Source organism: Seriola dumerili, unplaced genomic scaffold (assembly GCF_002260705.1).
Source record: "Seriola dumerili isolate Sdu_G_001 unplaced genomic scaffold, Sdu_1.0 BDQW01000449.1, whole genome shotgun sequence".
Lineage (NCBI taxonomy): Eukaryota > Metazoa > Chordata > Actinopteri > Carangiformes > Carangidae > Seriola > Seriola dumerili.
Window position 1 is genome coordinate 5,146,481 of NW_019174704.1, and position 23,776 is coordinate 5,170,256.

The window sequence follows — 23,776 nt, forward strand, 5'->3', positions numbered from 1 at the left end:
ATAAGCAGGCTTAGATCTACCCTGAAATTTACTGAAGCAATTTAAAGAATGTATCCTAGCCAGAATTTAGTTGATTAATGCTACTTTTGAGAACAAACATCATTTCTTTCTCACTAAAATTAACCTTAGATTCATTTAAAGTAGATAGAATTACTGCTTTCATGAAAGCTAAGCACAGTGTAGACCAGGCATGTACTTTATTAAGAACGCTGCTTATGGGAAGGTCCATAGCCACAAATGGTTTTAATCATATATCGTTTCTTGTTTTTCAATCACCTTTTTGAAGTTAATCTAATTTTACTGTGCAGTACAGTGGAGAAACAGGCCAAGAAAAACTTCACTGACTAGTGCACCCACACTGTGATCCAAATAAAACATAAATTCACATGTCCAAATATTGTGTCAAAATACTTGGATGAAAAGTCAGTTTATATCCTAAAATGCCATGTTGCACTGAAGGGGTCTTTTTGACTGATAGAAGAGAAGAGAAACACACTCAAAACAGGAAACATCCTGGTTCTTTCAAAATATATGATTTGGGATAGTCAATACCAGTGTAACCCCAACCTCAAGTAACACATACTATCACATAAATTTCTAGAATTTCCTGTCATGCATCAATATTTTTTCTACCTTATATTCCATCTTTATATTTAATGATAAAGGTATGTCAGTTAAGGATGGACAAATGATTTTTAACACAGCATCTATGGTACGGAACGCATCAATGCATGCAGTTAAGTTCCTAATTGTTATGTGAGATTATAATTGTGATAGTTGTGTTTCAAATAGTAAACTTGAATTATTTTATTTTTGAATTATATTTGTTGTTTTATTTGTCTTGTTTTATAAATTTTATAAATAGGCTTCCTTTGATTGGTTTGTCCATTTTTCATTCTGTTATTTATTACCACTGCTTTTAATTTTATATTGTTTTATTGTATGCAGAGGTGTGAAGCCTTGTGTTTATTTTTTTTCTGTTGTACTGATGTACAGAAAATGTTCAATAGTGTGAATGAATATAATCTCAGTGAAAAGCAACTTTCAGGCTGCCAAAGCATGATAGCATGGTTTTCAGATGTAAATGAATTGGACACAAAGCAAATCATGTGTTGCACTTACATTTAACAGGAAACATTGTACTCTGGTTATATTTACTGCTGATATTATTATTGTTACAATTTAGCTTATGGTTATTTTTCCTTCCTCTGTTTCTGATTCTTGTATGGTCTACATGCATATTTCAACAAACAAATATAATGGATTTTATCTTGCAACATTTTTTATTATCTATGGAAATATGTTTTGGCATTTGACTTCTTAAACAATACACACATTGTAAGCATGCCCTATGGGACAAATCACATTTTTTTACTCTTGAATAAAATATGCATGAACAAAAAATGTGCACAGTTTCTAACTCACTGATGGAAGTATTAATGCAAATTTTGGCTTTCACCCTGACTTACATACAGATACAGCCTGTCAATTAATAAATAAATTGCTTACTTGTGTTCAGTGTGGCTGACCGAAAATATCCTCAACTTAAAACTTTTAAGTTGATGTCTGCATTGGAATCATCACACTACAGTATCTTACATCTAAATAAATCTGTGTTAATGTCCCATCCAAATGGGCCTAATCATGTTAATGACCAGTTGTTACATAGATATAGACAGTTTGCAATTTTATGTAATGTTACCATAATCCATATTAGCTAATTATGCAGTTTTATTGGCTATTTAAGATTCATTTATTCGAAAAATATCCATTACATGCTTGGTGCTTTTTTTCATTCTGCCACTGTGGTCAAAAGCAGCAATGTGCCACCAAAAATAACCCACTTGAGTCCATTTTGTACATTATTCTCTTTCATGGGCACTTGAGTGCATTACAAGCAAGACCTTGAATGTAGCAGCAGCATAATTGCACACCTGCTGATGTTACTCCACCTTCTTGCTTTTCTAATAGATAGTAGACAGGAAAAGCAGTGAGATAAGGAAATGCCTCTTTACTTGCTAACAAACAGACAAAGTGACATTTTTGTCAGATTGCTTTTATAGATTTCAGAGCTCACTCCACAGGAAATGACGTCACCATACCTTGCGTCCACCTCCTGTCCATCACAGCGCCAGTTCTCAGATTAATTTAACACGGTGGCCCTTTAAACACTGAAAAAAAAGAAAAGGAAAAGAAAAAAAACGCAATTTTCAGACTTTGAATTTAAAAGATGGCCCAACTGCAGGCCTGTCTGCAACCTGACAACAAACACCATCGTCTGCTATGTGAGTGACTGCAGGCTCGCTCTTAGCTAACGTTACGCAGCTGCCTGTAACCGAAGCTAATCGGCTATCTGTCGTTAGCTGCAGCGGCTCGCCTTGCCATATGATATTGACGCACATTGCACAGGGACAGACCTCTGCGGACGGCGATTGGATCAGCAAAAACAACCCCGTAACGCTGAAATGGACAAAGACGAAGCAGACCGGCTGATAGAGAAGGCGAAGCTGTGTTTGCGGTCAGGGCGGAAAGATCGGGCGCTGCAGCTGTTATATGAAGCCCAGAATATTTACCCCAGCACCCGGGCCAGAGGTAAAATTAGCTGACGCACATTGTGCAATGGCAGTAACGTTATGTCAAGCTAACGGTGCTCAACTATTCCAGTCTATGAACTGGAGAAAATGCATTGTCAGAATTCAGGGTGGATGCAGAGAATTGCTATTTTCAGATCGGGGCAAAACGGTTTCTAGCATTAATACTTTATGCATTTCAGGCTGATTGTTCAGGCTGCATGCTGAAATGTAGGGCTGTTTAGGGGCTCCCTTCCCCCCTGCAGTTCACAGACAGCACCGCAGACTGAGCAAGCGCTGTGTTAAAATGTGATTGTGTTTCCAGTTGCTTGCCTAATTGCTTTTGCAGTAATGGCATACTAAACAGTATGATGAAGCTGTCATAGATGTCTTTGAGACATTGAACACGACATGCATGAGGCAGGTAAATGCCACAGTGTCAGCTGCTCGTGTTATGTTAAATAAATTGTGCAATGAGTGAAAAACTTTTGATGCACACTGCACAGTCAGTATCACTCTGCTCATGTACAGATGGATGGCAAGGGAAAGGGGGAACACCTGAATGAATGAGAGGAGAAACATGAGCAAGTGCTTTCAAGCAGAGCACAAGGAATCACAAGAGTGGTTTGAAACACTAAGGCCTTCAGCTTCATCAGATCTTAACACCTCTGGGAGATTGTTTGATTGACAACGCTGTCAAACACATTGCTTGTTTTGGAAGAACGGCATTTCCAGAGATGTATATATTCTATGTGAAGATACAATGAAGCTGTTCAAACGCCTTACTAAGATACTTAATGTGGGGTTATCCTTTTAATTTGGTGCCCATCTGTATGTTCACGACTTCCCATATGGATTTTTTGTTGCCTAATAACTGTGATTTTGAATGATAGCAATACTTTTCCCGTTTAACCTTTCTGTATTTCCACCTGCATTGTCAGTTGACCTTAGACACTCTTGTTTGTAGTGCTGATAGATGCCATAGCAAGGAATGGAGGCACTGCTGCCCCAGAGGCAAACCACGTACCCCCGCCGACCGGCTGGAGAGACGAGGACATTAGAAACAGTGAAACAAGTAATGCCAGTGGTGATGAAAAGAAGAGCTACACCGAGGAGCAACGCCAGGGTGTTCTCAGGTGCACAGGGTCTCTTTACTCGTTTACGTTTGTTTTTCACATTGTTATGGAGCGACAGACTGACAGCTATCACTGTTCCGCACCGTATAACTGTGGCTATTCCCAGATGCCAATGGGTAAATATTCCTGACTATCTGTGGTGTCCTGCCCACAGCTACAACACTTCACCAGCAAAAACGTATCATGAAGTTTTCATGCAGGCTGCCCTCTGTGACTGAGCAAAATTACTGTAATAGTAAATGTAAGAACAAGTACTGCTTACCACAGTGTTTCTGTTTGAAATAAAAGTGTACCCTTAACATGGACTGGAAAAGCCATTAAGTTTCAATTTACTTGTGTATGTAGTGAATATGTTTGCATGTAGGTATAACATTGACTGTTGGATGGAGCTCTCTGTAAATGTACATGTAACTAACCATTGTGTGAAGAGTATACACTCTCATTAACCTCAGACAGAGTGCCTTTTTAGCTTTGAAGATCAGGCTTGTGGTTTTGACATCCTTAATGCTTTGTTTTTGCAGGATAAAGAATTGCAAGGACTTTTATGAAATCCTTGGTGTTCCCAAAAATGCCAGCGATGAAGATTTAAAGAAGGCATACAGGAAGTTGGCCCTCAAGTTTCACCCCGACAAGAACTTTGCTCCAGGAGCTACAGATGCTTTCAAAGGTATGAGGTTTGGAAAAGGAGAAAGGGAAAATTCGCTTTTTTCTACGAGATTCAGTGTTTATATTGTCCATTTTTATTTTATCGAAAATAAATATTTATCATTTTTGGTGGCTGATTTTAACCATATGGCTGAGCACCACTCTCATGATGACTCTACTGATCCCAAAAAGAAAATAGTTTTTCTCAGTTGCCACCTCTCAGCAAAGGCCGAGGTCGTGGTCAGGTTAAGAGCAGCACCCTTATGCTGGTAGTGTCTCGTTTAAACAAAATCAGCAGGTCAGAGGCTCAGAGCTTGGTATTCCAGTTTTACCAGTTTTAAGTTAAGAAATTCTGTTATGAGCTGCAAGTCCCACCTCCCCAAGGAGCCGCAGGACAGTTGGAGGGGAGGTGAAGAGGTAGAAATAAAGAGGTGAAAGGGACAGGTTCATGCCAGTGTAATCAAAACAAGAACACTGTCAGATTTACAGGCAGCAGTAATGGCTGTAACACACAGGAGGCAAAGGGGGTACTTATAAACCTGATTAGTGCAATTTGCGTCAAAAGTCGTACTGCTTCTCCAAGTCATAACTCAGTCAGACCTGAACACACAGACATGACGCACATTTTTAGATCAGTGTGACTTACACTTTCCGAGGATGAACTCCCATGTCCTTTGGGAATAATATCCATAAATCTGCTTAGAAATCAGACGCCACTTGTAACTGCAGAACTTTCCTGAGAATCATCACAGAGTCATACAGTGACAGTTGTCTGTACATCTGTGGTTAGACTGCAAAGACGAACTGCTAATATTAATTTGGCGTACTTTTATTGGTTCCAAAATGTAAACAAATATAGGTTAAAGAAATGGGGCTCAAGTTTTAACTAACTGAATTTATAGTAACATTATACTTACTGTTTGCATCCCCCAAAACTATGGCTATGACTCTCTACCAAACAGATGTAAGACAAAGAAAATCTTAATTAATATAAACCTTTGTCATGTCGCACTATACATACAGTACATGTATATGATAATGGGAGGCATAGTGTCATACTGTAAGGCATAGCATTATGGCTGGCTATATTCTGCTTAGCACTAACCGCACGACCAATTGTTTCCCTCCTCTCCCGGCAGCAATAGGCAATGCATATGCAGTGCTGAGCAATCCAGAGAAGAGGCAACAGTACGATCAGTATGGAGATCAGTCTGCAGCTTCGAACCAACCCCAACACTCCAGCCACAGCCGCCATGGACACTACCGAAGCTTCCACAGAGACTTTGAGGCCGACATTTCCCCCGAGGAACTCTTTAACATTTTCTTTGGAGGAAGGTTTCCCACAGGTGAGGGGTTGTGTTTGGCCCAGTGAGTCACGAGGGATGAAACAGGAGTTTTTATGGATTTTTTATTTAATCTTATATACTTAATAGTTCTATCTTTTATTACTGGTATTATTATCAGTATTTATTATTATCATTCTCAGTATTGTTTTCTGATTTTTGCTGCTAGCCATAGTTTAGAAATATGGTATTATCTACTGTCTTATTATGGAAGTATAGATGTTATAGAACTGTGTATGTCTCTCTACAGGAAATGTCCACGTGTACACCAACCAGGGAGCCTCCTACTCTCAGTTCTATCAGCCTCGTCGTCGACGTGCTTATGAGAGGCGCGAGGAGGTGGTGGAAGACAACCAGAGTCAGGTCAGTGACTCACAAAACATAAAGACAAATCTCTTTTAAACAAGCACAGTGAGATGCATTATCATAATCATTAATGTGCAGTGGAGGACCAAAGTAAAATGAGATTTTTGAGGATACATTTTAACACAGTTGTAGCCCTCTAGTGACTGTTTGCCATAATGATTGATTTAATGTCACTCATTTACTCTCCTCATAACTGAAGTGGCTTCATTGCTTCAGAACGTCATGGTTTGCTTCAAAGACACAACAGTTCTTTGCTGGCATGAATTCAGTGCGAGAGCAGCCTACGTACAGTATTATATGCTTTGTAACCTGTGTTGATTTTCTCTTCCCACAGAACACCTTCACAGCACTCCTGCAGCTTCTCCCCGTGCTGGTGCTAATCCTCATATCAGTGTTTACTCAGATGATGGCCACTACCCCGCCCTACAGTCTCTTCTATAAGCCGTGAGTGTGTCGCACCATCAGTGACATTTAAACAAATCCCTGGGTTACTCCGTGATTGACAGTAAAGTTTCACTGAATAAAACTGAATGACGTGTTTGGGTTTCAGGGCAATGGGGCTGGTGGTGTCCAGGGAAACGCAGCACATGGGCGTACCGTACTATGTGGATAAAAGTTTTGAGAAGGAATACCACGGCGCTGCGCTGGACGAACTAGAGAAATCAATTGAGAGCGACTATATCGAACACCTGCAGAGCAGCTGCTGGAAAGAGAAACAACAGAGTAAGTGTGCAGCTCTCCTGGTTTAAACGGGGGGGGGGCGTCTGTTTTAGTTGTGGTGCAAGTATCATCTATTTTGATGATGCCTACTTCTTGATTTATGTGAAATCTTTTTATATTGTTTCCTGTGATACAAGCAGACACTGAAATTCACATCGCATTCACTGTCCATTCAATATAAAACTACATCTCTGTATCTGGAGTCTCACTGGTTTCCTGTCAACTGGTCCTACCCAAGAAATAGTCCAGCACATAACCCCTCATAAAACAGGGAATTTTCACTTCATTGCATCTAGGGATTAAACTAACATATATGTAACATGTTGTGGTCTTTAGAGGTGCTGACAGTTGGATTTGTAAATGCAGGACAGAGCAAGGCTAGTTGTTTGCATAGCTTCTGGCTCTACTGTCATATTTGGCATGCTGATATGAGTGTGGTATGGATCTTTCCTCCTAACCCTCTGCAGCAAGCAAATAAGTGTGATACTATTATAATATAGCTATTATAAATAGGTTCTTTCTCTTGTTCTCCTTTTCAGAATCAGACTTGGCAAACCTCGGACAGCTGTACCGAGATGAACGGTTAAAGCAGAAGGCAGAGTCGATGAGGCTGGACCACTGTGAGAAACTGCATCGGCTGGTTGGGCGTCAGAGAGGCAAATGAGGACTGTTTGAGAGGAGAACACGTTTCATTACAGACTTTACAATAATGCATTTTATTGAAGTGTGTAATTTATCCAATCTGGCCACTTTGTAAAGCAATCTCTTTGGGTGGAGCGCAGTCAGCGGGAGATTATGCCACTGGAAACAATGTGCCTTGTCTCCTCTTCGATGGTAGGAAATAGAGTTGCATGTCAGCTGCCAGCCCTGGCTTTGGTGGTAGCAGCATCATGTGCAAACTCACTGTGGCAGTGTGTATGATGTGTCAGAGCCTTTAAACTTTCTTATAGAAATGGCACGACAATATGGGGGTTTCCCTTTGGGGTTCTGAAGGCAGTTGTATGTTCGCACATACATGTTCTATTTATTTAGGTTTTCTAGATTACCTGTATGTAATTTCTTGAATGATTTTGTGTCCTCGCTTAAATCTTAGGTGTATTTATTTGATAGTTAATAGAGTGAATGTTACTTGAGCATCTTGGCTCATCTTTTTTCTGTTGGAAGTAATGACGTACAGTGACTTAAATAATACTGTAGTCTTTTGACAAATCTGAGAAGCTTCTGTACTGTGAAATGACAGAGGACCTCTTCATTTATGATTAAAATACAGACGAATCAGACATTAGAAAGAACTGTAACATCTATACTGTGGTTAATCAAGCAATTTGACTTCCGGCATTATAGAAATAGGCAGCACATTAGAGTAAAACTTTACAAAACATGACCACATTTATCTGATTAACGTGCTTACCATAAAAGGTTGTACTTGCCAAAAAGTGAGTTTTCTTCCACTGTAGAGCTTCCCGCTCCCTGCACTACTGCTTACGTAGATGTTTGTTGCATTGGTCATTAAGCTTCTGCCATTCAGGAACCATTCGCTAGAGGTTTAAACGTGAGAAATGACTGTTATGTGTTGGGGAGGGTGGGGGGTAGGGGGGACATGTTCTGATTTGTCCCAAGCAGGGAGTTCACTTCAACCAAAAAGCCCATGCACCATCCCACACAGTTTTTCTGGTGTACTTGCTATAAATTGGAGGTGGTCGGCAGTATCTGTAAGGTTACTGGAGTTAAATGGCATGCAATACCTTCTTTTCAAAAACCATGCACAAGCTTAATTTTGTCCTGGGAAAAATGCGTTTCAGCTCAAATTTCTAAGTGTTTTATAAATCCTGCACTTATCATTTATACAATGTTTTATAAAGAAGACAGTTTGTTTTGAAAATCTGAACATTAATGAAGAATTAATGGTTTTAATCGGTTTTGTTAAATATCTATGGACATGACTTTTTCCCACAGCCAGGAACCAGTGTGGTGACTTTTACTTGTCAGGTCTTGTCATAAGTAGGATGCTAACTTTGTAAAGCTGTTAACTTCAATTTAATTAAACTTAATTTAAACCAACCGCAGATCATTCAAACCCTATACAGACATTAATATTTGTTGCTGTGCACTAAGACTGCCAAACTGCCTTAGCTGTTCTCATGTTTGTGAAATATTCAGGTTAATTTAAAGCACTTTTAAGTTAGTATTTAATCCTGTGTTCCATATCATGACTGTTGCATGAACCCTAGTGAGAGTGTTTTATTAGTTGCGTATTTATTTTTTTGGCGAACACATCTTCATGACTACTGACACACTAAATGTTACTTAGAATATTCAGGGCCACACTGTAACTCACCAATGTGTAAAACTTTTACTGTGATACACACAGATCAGGTTTTGGTATCAGTCAGTGTGGCAGTACACTTAAGCCAAAATTATCAGAAAATTAAAGATGTATCCAGAATACATGTTTGGCTTGTCTTATTCGTTCATTTGTGGTTGTGGTTTGACTCTTTAGGTTTGGTCACATTATTAAGCCAACAAATGAGAGATACAGGTGACAGTTTATCATTTATTTGACAACGCCAACACAAGTAGTTCGGCAGTTGGACTGGTACTGGACTGTTGCTAAGCAACACATAAATATTCTCCTGACCTGCGCAGTGTACATTAACTTGCCACTTTGTCTACACGTTACCTCAGGGGTGCTCTGAAGTATCCAAGCTTCTTCCCTTCATCTTCTTCTGACGACCATACATCATTTAATTCAGATGTTATTTCTGGAAATATATTCATCTTTGCAAAGTTTGTTTACGGTCTAAGATAGATAACGACCGTTAAGGTAACGCTGATTAACGGTTAATAGAAATCCTGTGAAGTGATATATGTAGTTAAAATTCCCAGTACTGTTATACTCTATATCAGCACTCATGGAATGCCTCTCGTCCAATCAAATTACTTGGTCAGAACTAACTGTTGTATAAAATGTTTTAACTGTGGTATTCAATTCATTTTAGGCTGATGACAATGGGAAGCTGTGCTGTTAATCAAACACTTGGTATCTCTATTTCAAGCTGATTATTGAAACGTTCAAGCCAATCAGCACATCCTGTTCACAACATCAATGTTTGTCAGGCAGCACAGAGTGAATATCAGATATCTGGGTTGGTCTAAGACATTTGACTTATTTCACAGACTAGATGTGCAAGTTAAGAGAGTATCTTGCTTTTTCTGTTTGACAGCACATAGCCAACATTTAAGCTGTCAAACTAATATAACTTTTTTTCCATTGATGCCAATTAGAGTCGTCTGGTTGGAAATACAGTCTAGACTGAGTATTTGGACAGTTACACATTTTGTTCTTCAGGCTCTTGGCCTCAGCACATTCAGTTTGAAATAAAATAATTGATACTACATCAAAGTGCCTAGCCTCAGCTCTCATTTCTGTAAGTTTACATCAGTGTAGAAAGAAATGTTTGAGAGACGCAGCCCTTTATACATAGTATTCAGAGCTTAGGGCGTTGAAAAGCAATTGGACAGATGCACATGAAGTCAAACAAAATCATCATGTTTAAAATGTTGTGGAAAATCCTTTGCAGTCAATGACTGCTGGAAGTCTTTGACCCATAGACATCCCTGGTGATACTCTCCAAGGCTTCACTGCAGCCATCTTCAGCACTTCCTTGTTGTGGGTCTCTGTGCCTTTAGTCTGGTCTTCACCCAGTGGAATGCCTATCATTGTCCTGCTGAATGCTGAAATGAGCAGCTCCTTTAGACCACTGCATTCATCCAGTTGCTTCTGTCAGCTGTGAAATAATAGCCATAACCATCCTTGACACATGAGGTGGTGGCTTTGGGTCATGAGCTGTTTTTTTTTTTTTACACTTCCCCTCTCTATCATTTTGACAGAGACTTTTTTGTCTCATTGTTCCATAGAACTTTGATCCACAGCTCTGCTGCTTATTTCTTGTATGTTTTTATGAACTGCAACCTGACCTTTGTTCTTGAGGCTTACAAGAGGTTTGCTTCTTGTAGTGAATCCTCTGAGGTTATGGTCATGAAGTCTCGTCTTGACTTGCTGTTCTTTTTATCCTGTATAAACATGCTTTTTTTTTTTTTTTTTTTTAGAATGTACCCAACTGTTGATTTTTGCAAACCAACTGCCTTTCATATATCTCTGATATAATTTATTTTCTTTGAGCCTTATTATCTTATTCACTTGCATGGTCACCTCTGTACTCCTCATACTAACGGACAACTCCACCTCAACTCTCAGCTCTGTCAACACTGAGCCACGAGTTCTTTTGTGCATGAACACTGAAACAACACACAGCTGCCAAAGAATCATTTAGCAGCAACGTGTCCAATTACTTTTGAACCCTTGCAAGTTGGGCACAATGTGTTTAACAGGGCTGCATCTCCTAATTCTTTCAATAATGATGTAAACCTACTCAAATTAAAGCTGAGACTTTGCACTTTAATGTGCTGAAAAGCACAGCCTGAAGGACAAGAAATGTGTAACTGTCCAAATACTTACCGCCTGGACTGTAGAGGAAAATTTTATTTTTTCCTTTCACTTCGCAAAGACAGTGGAAGTGGACATAGTGAAAACATGAACACAACATATGTTGCAGGTTCAACAGAAATGAGTGAGGACAAAGTTGTAGATGACAACAGTAACAATGAGGCATCATCAGGTGATATCCTGTAAATGAGTTGGCTCTGGTTCAACAAAAGCTATGAATAGGTTTTATTGATCAGGCCAATTTAAATAACACTGAACACAAGTAAACAAAATCCAGTTTGCAAAATCCTTAATTAATGTTCCTACACCAGAGTGGCAGCTTTGTTGAAGCTTTGCTGTGTCCCCTGTGTGTATTGACAGCACTGTGTAACAACTGCTTAGAGAAATTATATGAAGCACAGAAGTGGTAACTTGCTTCTCTTGTAATGCTCTTGTAGCTCTTAGCAAATTCATGCAATGTGGCCACTGCAGTTTCACCAGATTCCTAAACCCAATCCTGAGAAAATGTGTAAGATTCCCCATTGATACACAGTGGATTAAACACCAGTGTCAAAAATTAGGCAAAGCAGACTTTTATACTAAAAGAAGAATATAAAATGAAAACTATTGAAATTCCCCAAAGGAAGATTACAAGCCTTGTTTCACTTATTTTTGCACAAAAAAAATCAGCTCTTAAAACATCAGTTAGGTTGCAACAGTTACTGGTGTGTTTTGGCTTGGCACTGTGGAAAAATTTGTGCAAATTCAAGCTTAACATAATAGGTTTGGGGCGCTTTATAGTTTTATTGTTCTAACATTTTAAAGTCCACAAAACAGAATTTTAACATGACATTTTTTTCAAAAACACTGAAAAGAGAGTATGTAGGGAGGTACTGTTTCACAGGAAGTGTACCATAGATAAAAATCAATTCATCACAAACATTTTAAAATTGAAAAACTGAAAAAAAAACCAAACAAACTCAAATGAGTTAATACCAGCAATGTAAATGTTGAAATTAGTATGTGGCCCCCTGATCACTCAGACAATCAGAAATTAGATTAATCAGTCTTTGGCCTCTGGTTTTACATATGATCAAAATCAAACACACTAATCTGGAGTTCAACCAGGCCCCCTGTAGTCTTAATTTCAGCCCATTTATAGGCTAGGAACAACTTTTATCTTCATTTCTATAACCTGATGAAATTCAGAGCAGGCTAAGTCTTAGTGATCTGCAGCTACGTCTATGGAAGGTTTGACCTAGTCTTTCTGAATGTCCCATTGTAATCTGGGATTATACAGTATGTAATCCATGTCTGTATGGCTGTCTCAGAAGAAATGAGCCTCTCCACATTACAGTCTACCATTTTATCTAGAGTGCAAATAAAGGTTACACTGCACATTATGCAGAGTGAGAATCTGTGCAACTGACAGAAAGAGAATAAGTTCAGTCTTGTGGTATCACACCTTTCACTTCAACTCAGGAACACTGTTGGAAATATTTTCATCCTGCATGTTCATTTCTTCATCTTGAGGTCAGCTTCTATGGCACAACGGCGCCCTCTGGTGCCTCCATCCTACAGTCAAAGAAAGGAAAAAAAAAAACCTGTTAGACCACATTTAGTCCTCAGTCAACTGTGACTGAACTGACACCAGTGTTTCACTTAACAAACAAATGTGCTTCAAGATATTAAAGTCACATTCTTTTTCTTTTGATAAATATATAAAACTTTGCATTTGCTTCAGGAGAAAAAGACCAGAAAGAGAAAGTTTTAAAGGCTGCAGAACGGGTACTTACAAAAAGAGAAAGGAGGAAGGCAGGAGAAGACATGGAGACAGTGTCCTGTAAGAGGAAAATGATGCACATCAGAGCGGTGACTCAAAAGTGCATTGAGAGTCTCAAGAGGAAGCAAACTAACAACAAGAAAGATGCAACACAGTATATTCAGTGCAAGGAAAGTTTGAAGTGAGCTTTAAGAGAACTTACTGTGAACAGATTTTTGCCATAAATTGGTATATTACCATGTGGCCATTTTAAACGTTTACTATTTAATTCCTCGCTGCACTGCAATTGCACTACTTATCCACACGTTATTTTTTAAGGAACATGCCAGCATGTTTAGCTCTTTAACTGCATACAACATATACTACAGACATATATTCCTGTCAACCATTTTTCAAAGCATAGCATGAAGTTTTACAATCAGATCCTATCTTCCACTCAAGTACTGGTTTTAATTAACATCAGTACACTTTGGAAACCTGCTACAGATAGCTCATTTGCCATATATGATAATTAGAAGTATTAGGAGTATGTTGTTGCTATTTCACCAGACAACTTGATGATCAAATAACAAAGGAACCAAGTCCATAGGCCTGAGAAAAAAAAAACAACTCAGCAACTCTTGCTGACTAACTGGAAAAAACTTTATTTTGGCACAGAGTCTGCATCAGGTGTGGTTTACAGAATGTGTAAAAAAAAATTAAATATCAAAAATATCCAGTCAGGCTCACTTTGTTTTGTCAAAGTTATGTTATGGTGGTATAGTGAAGTAATGTAGTTATTTAGAAAATACTTATTTGTTTCTCCGTACAAGACCAACATCAACATTAGCAGATCTTCACTCAATCACATTATCATGCAAAAATAATGCATCAACAAAAAAAACATAAAGGTGACTAAATAATAAAAAAAACAATAGCTTTCTTGAAGGTAGAATATCAATGTAAACCCTTACTGTATGCTTTGGTAAATAGTTGTAAGTAATGTTCTTTACATTATTGCATTATTACATTAATGCCTACCATTTTCCAAAGCATAACGTATGTTTTAAAATAGATTTCTTGTTTTCCAGCCAACTTGTTTGAGATACATACAGAGCACTGTAGTCTTGTTTCAGTTATCTTTGTACAATAATGCCTTAAAAGATACACCGATGTCCAAACCTAAAGTCAGCTTCAAAAAAAGTATTGCAATCATTATGTCTGAAAAATCAAAGCTATAAGCTGAGCAATAATTGACAGATGGACATTGTGGAAAAATCTAACTGAATTTGTTGGATTCTCGCATGAAAAAAAGTTGACTTCTGACAAAAAGACTTTCACTCTGATTGATTGGCATCAAATCTTGGAAGATTTCGAATCTTTTCATAGTTTCCAAAACTAATGGTTATCTGAAAGCATATCATTCTAGAAACTACAGTCATGCTTTGGAAAATGACCAGCAGATCTAGTTTAGCATCACTTTCTTCTACCTTTAAGTCAGCCTGTTGTCTCACCCTTGTCTCTTCTTCTGTACTCTGCTTTTGTCAAAATTCTAGTGAAGCACCTTGTCAGTAGAGTCCTGTTTGCGTGTGCTCTCACGGCCCCTCAGACTCTTGGCGCTGATACCAGACTCTGAAGTCTCCATGATGAGCTGGGTAGCTAGAAACTGCTGGATCTGCTCCAGGACGTCACGCTGCATCTCCAGAGCCATGTGGTACACATCATGATCCAGGCTGTTGTACATGACAGCGTTCTGAAACATCAGCATGATGTCCCTCTGGAACTCAGCGGTGGTCCGTATCAAACCAGTCTCAATGTTCTTCTTTATAGTGGCCAGGTCCATGGGCCTGTAGCAGAGTAGAGCAAAGAGAAATGAAAAGAGGGTTTCTGATCAGTCAATGTCAATAATCCAGTCTGAAAAGTTCACCTACCCCCTTTGAAATGAATTGAATATTCTTCACCGCATAAGCAATATGGCAAGCAACTGCTTTTAAAATGGCAAATAACCAATAGTAAAAATATCCCCTGCTTACCTGTGCACAATACTGTGATATCCAGGTGCAATTTCATCTGTTACTGGCTGCAGGAAGACATTTGCATACCTACAACAGTTTGACATAAATTACATCTGTTTCAGTTATGGTACAAAGAATTCAAAAATTAAAATATGTGAGACTCTGAGTTACTGAATGTTTATTTTATGAGTCATATTAATATTAAGACCTGTGATTGGCCGCTGCACGCCACACCAGCATAATGGCTTTCTTCCAGATCTTGTGAGCCTGTAGTGCTTCCAGGTCCTCGCTGCACACAGAACTGCACAATAACAGTAAGGTAGTACAAACAGAAAAGTAATATGGATAGTATTCAAGCAGAGCCAAATATGCAGTATGACACGATGAGAAATTCATGTTACTAGTTGACAGAAATGAAAAACAATCTGCGGCTTACACATTATTAACACAGTCTCTCACAAGCAATAGTTAGTTTCCTTGCTGTGTGAGCCTGATCGTGTTTTACTCACAACTGCGATGAGGCAGGACTGCTGGGGATGGAGTCTGCGGTTGTGTGGAGCTGCAGAGATGAGGAAGCCGTGTGGAGGCTGTATCCATCCTCACTCTCACTGGCCGCAGGTTCTAGCTCCATCTCGCCGTCGGGCTCTGACAAGAATCCCTCCACTCCATCACCCTCCTCTTCTCCACACGCTTCTGGCCCGTTGACCTCATTGTCCACTTTAGTCCCTGAGGCATTCTCTCCTCGCCCAACCCTTATTCCATTCTCTGCCTTCATCCCCTGCAAAGACGGGAGAAAAATGCAGAGAGATTCAGACACAGCTTACAGTGCAGGAATATTCATATCAGCATTGCAGTACAGCAATTACAAGCATCATGTTTGCTCGGGATACCTTGGGATGCCTTTCTGTCAGTGGGCTATCTTCTAATACAGAGTCTGCCAAGATAGTAAAAATGGATAATAAGAAGGAAATTGTTATGCAAAATGCATTATGAAGCAAGTGAATACTGATATTTATGCATGGGTGTGCATACCTGCATGAGATTTAATTGGTCTTTGCTGTGCCCACTTCTCGCTCTCACATTTTATGCTAACATCCAATGAAATTTGGCTCTTTGGGTGCACCACCTCTCCAGTCTTTCTCATTGCCTGAGGCCGTGGAGGTGCTCCAGTGTGGCAGTGCTCCACACTCTTCAGGTTGCATGAGGATGAGGAGGTGGGAGGAACACTCCTTAGTCCCATGGGGAATGCTGCAAGACAGTTATCTTGACTGTTGCACAGAGAGGAGAGTGAAGCAGAAGTCTCATTCTGAACTTGTAACACTTCTGTCTTCCCCTCCAGGCTACAGTGAAGAGATGAGGACTGTGGGATCCCTGTGGACACTGTGGGGTGAGACTCGTGGGGCTGGAAAGGCCCTGCCTCCCAGGCACCAGACAGAGCATGGCCATTCTCCTCACACAGGGACAGAGCAGCCTCAACTGCAGCTGCATCCAGAGCCTCTGCTGCCTCATCTGCCTGTGGAAGAAGAGATATGACTCTGCAGCTCAAAGAATATTCGTACTTTTACAGGTCACTATGTCCCAAAATTTCAGCAGTGATGTTGTCGAATAAGCTGTTGTGAGAAAATGAAAATACCCAGATTGTCTAATTTTCATGTAAAACATCAAACAGGTATACGTCAAACAGGCCATAAATGCTATAGTTTATCCACAAGCAATATCGTTGCTGTGAAAAATATATAGTCCTTCTTGTCTTTTTGCACCTTGTCTTCAATGATGGCGATAATGTCCCCCACCGTCTTCAGGTCCAGCTCATCTCCCATGTAGGACACAGTCACATCCTCCTCACTGAGCCCTGACACCTTATCCTCTGCAGAGACAGACAGAACCATCACAACCACCTCTGCACATATACAACTGATTTTCACCATATTTTCTCAAGAAGTATCACAAGTACAGAATGTATTCACATTCTTCTGATGTATGAAATTATGTAAAAATGTTAAAAAATTATGAATATTTGTAAAATAAACCACATATTTACTCAGCCTTGTGCCACTGTTCGAACATTACAGAATATTTTAATCTAAAATTTAGTGTAATTAATCCTTCAATTTCTTTTTGCAATTTAATGGATAGTTAACGGTCGTACCTAAAACATTATGTTACATATTTGCTAGTTTTAGAGGAAATGGCCAACAAACAGAGGGTCTGAAATGGAATACTGCAGCAACAAAGCAGGTGACATTAAGGATGTGGAGAGGTTTAGCCTGTGGGTTGCGTGCTGAGTGGTTTGGATATGGTTAAAAGTGGACAGACCTGTGCTTGCTGAGGCAGTAGAGTCAACAGGAAGAGGAGTGGCAGTAGAGAGAGGGGCACTGGAGGCTGAGTCTGCACTGACCATGAAACCTAATGGGGCAGAAAACTGGGTGGGACCCGCCTCCAGGAGACGAGACAACATCGGGGCACCTGCCATGCAAACATACACACACACACACAGACAAAGCAGCAGAGGCTTTCAGCTAGCCAGTGTATGAGCAAATAGCTTAGACAGTAGTGGCATGCTTACATAGAAAGCATACAGTACATACATTTAGGATTCAAGGCATGAAATTAACAAATACAAAACATGTTCCTACAATAAAGGTACAATGGCTATAAACAGCATTTAACCCCCTTGAACTTTTTTGTGCCAAAGGACATTCTACTAAACATTATCTTCATGAAATCTGAAATCTTATGTAAACAATTATTCTGTGTTTACTTTGACATGACATTTCTGTTGATTAGTATCAGGGAAATGAACTGTATACACTACGATTGTAAACAAATAAGGCATGCAGGACTCAAATGGGGCGAATACATTTTATCACAAATAAAAGTCAAACAAGGAACCTGTTGCCTGAGAGAGAGGTTGAGTAGGTGGAGCCAGCTGCAAGTCATGTGCTCCTGTCATATTACCAGTGGACACGTCACCCTCCCCAATCTGGGAAATAAATGCATACAAGCATGTTGAAAAGTTAACATGTATTTTGTCTGTTCTATTGCAGATAAAGTGCACATTAAGTATTATTACTTATGTTATAGTCTGTATTAAACAAACTCGTTAATTAAGATGTGTTGTTGCTGATTCAAACATACCGATCCATTATGTCAAAATTAATTTTATATGTCCACTACATAATTTTATAAATAATGCAAATCTAAAGCTAAATGTCTGAATGTTGTGTTATTTCTACAACTGACTGGAATCCCTTTGTTTATGATTATAAAGAAGTCCCAACAGACAATGTGGCAAGTCGGAACAGAAACATTTCCAGGGAAAATGTGAGAAGGAAAAGATCTAGTAAAGGATAAACATATTCTGGCATGTTTGGATTTCATAAGAGCACAGAAAATTCCATCAAATATAAAACAAAACAAAACACGAAACAAGCCAGACAATTCCAGGAGGTAACTGTCCAGAAACTATTCAAGAACAATGTTGGTCAGGGACTGACTGATTGACAGCTCCTTGCCTGCAATGGAAAGTCACGCCATATAAAAACCCCTGATGGATGCTCACAATTGAGAGGAATTAATTGAAGATGGCTGCTCACATGTGTACTCCATCCAACTTTAAAAAAGACTGAGTGAATCTAAATTATGCAAACACTCAGATGTCCTGAGGTGAAAACAGGCTGGGTGTTGAAAATCTAACAATATTTCTGTGTTCCAAATAAATAAATAAATGTGCTGAAATTACTAAAATCTCATTACAGCTGGAAAAACCAACCACAGAGAACCACAAAACACAATGGTGAGAAAAAATGATTAAATGCGTCCTAAATAAACAGAAACTCTTCAAGCGATGAGATGAAGATGGGATACCTCTGCAGACTTAACATATTAATTACAGAGCTTGGCACTGTTGGCATGACACTAAGTCCACTCAACATACCAGTCTTGAATTTGAGGCCAAGATACTGCCTTTCTTCAGTAACTCTGACAGGAGTGGAGATGGTGGTGGTGTGGCTTTCTGGCCCAGGAGTTTCTTTTGGGTGGGGTCATCCAGAAGTGACCCGTGGCTGATGTCATCACTACCAAGGCCAGAAGACTCAGCAAATGTCATTAACTTGGCTGATCCTGAAGCCTAGATACAGAGAGAGGGGATAGTGAATTCATATTGCCATGCCAATCCAGGCTTTCATTGATCAAACTGTAATCAACTCTGTCAACGTGTTTTTGCCTCCCCTAAGGTAGTGGTCAGTAATATTACATCAGTTTCTACAAGATCCCTTGTAGAGGTGCTTGCAAGTTACTTTCAGCAGTTAAAAATGAATATGCAGAATATTCTATACATTTCAAAGTGTGCCATGGAGGGAGCACAAGGATTCTGGTTTTTACAATAACCAGAAAATGACAAATTACTTTAGCAAATCTAAACATGAGCGCTCAAAGACGAAAACAGAAACACAGACTCTCCTTGAGCATTAAACCTACTGAAAATACCAACAAACTTTTGTTTCTAAATGTCGCAAGAGGAGATATGATTATTGATAAGTGGGGCAGACCGTCTATACCTTTGAACCTTCAGAGACTTACATTCTTTGCGGATGCAAGATCCAGAGTTAAGCTCTCGAGTGGGTCACCTGGTGAGTACTCCTGGTTTGGGGAGTTGCACCCTGAGGGCGAATGCATGGTGACACCGGGCACTCGCTTAGGCGTGCTCTTTGCCACCTGTCTGGCTGGAGGAGGGAGGGGCAGCAAAGAGAGGATAATCTTATAAGTCACACAAAAGCTGATGTTCAACGCTTCCAGCTCTTTGAGTGGGCGAGTGTTCAGTACCAATAAATGAGAAAAATCTCAGAAGTTATTTTTTTATCAAGTACATTTCTTTAAGAGTAATAGAGTAAAGGCTACAGTTAAAATCTGCCACCTCTAAAATCTGTTACACTTTTAACTGAGGGTAGATAATGGATCATGTCTACAGCAGACAGACCAGGACATCAAAGATTGAACAGCTTTTCAACAGACATTTCAAGTGAACCAATTTACTTACTCCTAGTTGTTTTCCAGAAGAAAACATGCTGTTTATGGAGCATCAATGATATTACTGAAGCATAAATCTATATTGATGTTTTCCCCCAAAATACCCCTTAAAAGTGAAGGAGATACCCTGATAAGAAGCATCTGTGTTTTTTCTTTTTAACTCTGCTTCCTCCTCCTCCAGTTTCTTCTTCCTGACAGACACATCAGACATATTTAAACTTTACAAACAGAAAAAGAGATCAATTGTATCATTGTGTAAACAGGTCAGATAGAGAGTTTGTTTATTCTTACTGCAGAATTCCTTCCCATAAATGTTCTAGTTTGGAATCTAGATGTCCAGTTTGAATCAGTTCAGCCTCTCTCCTCAGCTTCCTGTGAAAACAGCACAGCGTCAACCAATCTCATCGATGCAGTTTATAATGCAACTATTTTGTTTTTTGGTTTTTTTTGTTTTCACAATGATAGTGACGTGTTCATGCTGTTAAAAGCTATGTTTGTGTACCTGTGCTTCTCCTGTGTTTCTTTGATCAACTTTTTTAGTTCATCAATCCTCTCGGCTGTCAGCCTGCGTACTATCACATCCTCCACTGTCTCCACCACTTCACCTTTCTCACCACGCTTCCTCCTGAGGTTAACAAATGCATTATTTAAGACATTGTTTTCTGGCATATATTGTTAATGCATGTGTCAAAAAGTATATAGCTATGTAATCTATTTTAGCTTGCAAGTCTAGGAAAGCAAGCTCAAGGTAAAAAATCACTTATGTGCTCACTTTGGGGCCTCTGTTGTTTCCAGGAGCTCAGAGTACTTGGAGGCACAGTGCTGTGAGCAGCCAAAGGAGAATCAAGAACAAGAACAGAGTCATGACAGGACAAAATAATAATGCGGCAAACCTACTGTGGAGATCATGAATTTGATCTTTGTGTTCTGCGATAGAGTGAACTCGGGTTTCGTCATACCTTTTGAGAAAACCAGTCAGGTGGACGCCCAGGTTCTGCAAATGGTTTGATGGCTCGACTGACAGATACCCTGTTGAGATGAAGACATGTTCTAAGATAATCCTGTCCTAGTTTATTATTAGTCTTAACACTATTTTTTATTCCCAGTCTAAATTCCTTTACATCTATTTTGTCAATATGTTTGTCATTGTTTTTTTCTGTGTTTAGGTCTGTGTTTCTGTGTTTTAGTTGTGAATTCATGCAAAACATATGCAAAATTAAAGCCTACATGCACTGGTCAACATCATGGATAGTATGCCAGTCTATTGTAGGGTTTACACAAATATACTCTTTATACTCCATGTAGCATAGGGCTGAACAATCGAAATCACAATATGGCCAAGTGCGATATCCAAATCACAGGAGCTGCAATTTTTTGATAAAGGTCAAATGTGTCACAACATACCATTATAAATGAAGCAATTAACAAATGTGGGGCTACAGAGATGCCCCAGCCTGCCAATCATATTCTCCAGGGAACATGCTTGTTTGGTACAGACCCCAACAAAATCACATGATGGTATTTTATATCTCAATACCTGTCCAAACAATTGCAATATGATTTTTTTCCATATCATTCAGCCCTAATGTAGCATGTGACCTCTGACAAGTTTAACATCTTTATATATGTTAAAACTACAGATGACTGTATATGACTATATCATACACATCAAATTTTGCACACAACTAATCAAAATTGCCACCTGCTTGAGACTAAAATGGCAAAAATGGGAGAAAATACAGTACCAGTTCTGGTCTCCACTCTTCATGACAGATGTGGCCAAACACAGCTTCTCCCTCACTGACCATGGCTCTGTTGGTCCAATGACAAGCAGCTTGTGTTCTGCATATGTGTTGGAAAATGGGACAATACATGACACATACTTGATATCGTTTCACAAAGCTCTTCTGTCATGCATGTTCAAGTGATTGTCTGCTACCCCTCTCAGTCCTGGTATCGACAGTTTTGTTAATCTCTTGAGCTCGGCTTCATTTTTATGCCACCTACAGATGCCCACCATGCCAGTAATTCACTGTGGACACATAAGTGCTTGGAAGCAGCACACAAAAAGCATGTCGTTTATACTGTTGGTAACCACCAACACTAGTGTAAACAGAGCTGTCAACTCGTGATGACAGCCATTAATCCTTGCAGGCTCCCCTGCAGGGAGCGGAGTCTGCCACGCAGGAAGTTAGTGGTTTTAACACAGACAGTACGACACACTAAGCGCTAACGGATAGCATGTCATGACATTTGCTATGTACCGACGTTACTCACTTCCAACCCCGTTTGCCATCTTCCTGTCATCCCGACATCCCATACATCTTGGTAGATAGAAACCCAGCAATTAATAACGCCGGAGAGACCCGAAAACGACAGCGAGACATAAAAATATGGACGTTAACATCAGTGAATGTTACGTTAAGGATGTTGAGGATTTTTTTTTCTTTCTAGCTAGCACGCCGAATCACCGTTGTCCGTTAAAGTCACAGTATTGTGTGTCTTTGTAACTTAAGGATTAACTAGCTAACTCAAACGCTATATTGGGCTGTCTTTGTTAAGAGTTGCAAAAACGGTTTAATTTCGCGTTATCCTCAACAGAGTCTATGCTACCAGGTAACAGCCAGATGAGAAAATTTAGCTTAATGTAGTCAGTAGTTATTCATCATTGTAGCTAGCAGCGAACTGTTCGTACACGCCCACCACCACAGAAAAGATGGTACAACCCTGGGTGCTGTTGAATACTCTTAACTCTGCTAACTTAGCTTGTTTCTAAGTTTCATGCAAATATGGTCATTTTCTTGTGGCTATAAAGCACTAATACCGATAATGATACTTGTTAACAGATTAACAGACCTTTCTGTACCTGAGAGGCTAAAATGTAGGGAGGCTATTTGATGCCAGTTTTGTGGTTAGGCTAAAACATCTACTGAGTGAGGAAACTTGACCAACTAACTGTTTTACTTGTTTGCCAGACAAATAAGTTATAATTCACATCTAGCATTATTACATTACATACTCAAAAAATGATACAACTACTGCTGTACAGATATGATAAATTCCCTAGCTAGTTACATACATTTATATGGAAGATTTTTAATGTCAAACAGGTCAAACAAAACAAATAAATTAAACTACACATTCTTATTACCATGTCATAATTAATTTGCAAACATGTTAAAAAAAAGACGTTTATTTTGCTTTTTGCCTTTGATATCGATATTTTTTATTAATTGTGAAATGACTTTTCCAAGTCACAAATAAGCTAACAATATTTCCAGTAACCACCTGTGAATGCTGCTCATACAATACTGATGAGTCTGTCATGTTCACACATTGAGCAGCATGAGAAAAACTGGTTTGTGACCAGTTTGCAGAAAAAACAAAACAATAAGGGCATCCGGGAGAACCAAGGGCTCTGAGACATTTTGACATTGATAGCTGTAAATGTTGTGTCACTATGCAGTATGTCTACATTTGCCACCTTCAGGGTTTTATGAAATTGGGACACTTGATAGTAAAAATGTTTTGACTGTACCATAACATATTGGAAAATGTTGTTGCATGTGGCCACATGTTGCTGCATGTCAGATGTTGCTGCCTCTCTCTTTTTAAACAACTGTTGCAGACATGCCTGCTCTGTTTTGTAATCCCTCTATACATTTTCACCTGCTGAGTTGTAGCCAAAGCTCTACATGAGGAGTA

At 39.3% G+C, this 23,776-nt stretch overlaps 2 protein-coding genes across 6 annotated transcripts; one reads left to right on the forward strand and one right to left on the reverse strand.

Moving 5' to 3' along the window:
* Positions 1-2,173: 2,173 nt before the first annotated feature.
* dnajc18 (DnaJ heat shock protein family (Hsp40) member C18) lies at positions 2,174-9,493 on the forward strand. The gene is made up of 8 exons (XM_022762780.1): positions 2,174-2,592; positions 3,538-3,706; positions 4,228-4,373; positions 5,491-5,697; positions 5,945-6,057; positions 6,395-6,504; positions 6,611-6,783; positions 7,320-9,493. Exons 1-8 carry the CDS (start codon positions 2,466-2,468, stop codon positions 7,442-7,444), a joined length of 1,170 nt encoding a protein of 389 aa, XP_022618501.1. The 5' UTR covers positions 2,174-2,465; the 3' UTR covers positions 7,445-9,493.
* A 2,034-nt stretch (positions 9,494-11,527) lies between these two features.
* On the reverse strand, positions 11,528-22,723 carry brd8 (bromodomain containing 8). 5 transcript variants are annotated; one of them, XM_022762745.1, is made up of 20 exons: positions 22,349-22,723; positions 21,817-21,883; positions 21,031-21,100; positions 20,844-20,893; positions 20,574-20,696; positions 20,363-20,443; positions 20,198-20,262; positions 19,625-19,767; positions 18,981-19,172; positions 17,936-18,026; positions 17,360-17,509; positions 16,804-16,910; positions 16,076-16,556; positions 15,934-15,977; positions 15,553-15,821; positions 15,252-15,344; positions 15,062-15,130; positions 14,593-14,875; positions 13,063-13,107; positions 11,528-12,841 (listed from the first exon to the last, which is right to left on the reverse strand). In XM_022762745.1, exons 1-20 carry the CDS (start codon positions 22,389-22,391, stop codon positions 12,782-12,784), a joined length of 2,526 nt encoding a protein of 841 aa, XP_022618466.1. In that variant the 5' UTR covers positions 22,392-22,723; the 3' UTR covers positions 11,528-12,781. The 5 variants fall into 5 exon arrangements, 4 of the variants coding, with proteins under 4 accessions (XP_022618466.1, XP_022618465.1, XP_022618469.1 ...); XM_022762744.1 differs by having other exon boundaries at positions 21,817-21,913; XR_002665653.1 differs by having other exon boundaries at positions 12,797-12,841; positions 14,543-14,875; positions 21,817-21,913.
* Between the last annotated feature and the right edge of the window lie 1,053 nt (positions 22,724-23,776).

Bases quoted from the DNA above. Each gene is read 5' to 3' on its own strand.
- dnajc18 (XM_022762780.1), top strand. From the start codon at position 2,466: ATGGACAAAGACGAAGCAGACCGGCTGATAGAGAAGGCGAAGCTGTGT. The intron at 3,707-4,227 runs GTGCACAGGGTC...TTGTTTTTGCAG, and splicing joins CAACGCCAGGGTGTTCTCAG to GATAAAGAATTGCAAGGACT. The intron at 6,505-6,610 runs GTGAGTGTGTCG...TTTGGGTTTCAG, and splicing joins TACAGTCTCTTCTATAAGCC to GGCAATGGGGCTGGTGGTGT.
- brd8 (XM_022762744.1), bottom strand. From the start codon at position 22,391: ATGGGATGTCGGGATGACAGGAAGATGGCAAACGGGGTTGGAA. The intron at 16,911-17,359 runs GTCTGTCCACTT...CTGTCTCTGCAG, and splicing joins TACTGCCTCAGCAAGCACAG to AGGATAAGGTGTCAGGGCTC. The intron at 16,557-16,803 runs GTGCAAAAAGAC...CTTCTTCCACAG, and splicing joins TCGCCATCATTGAAGACAAG to GCAGATGAGGCAGCAGAGGC.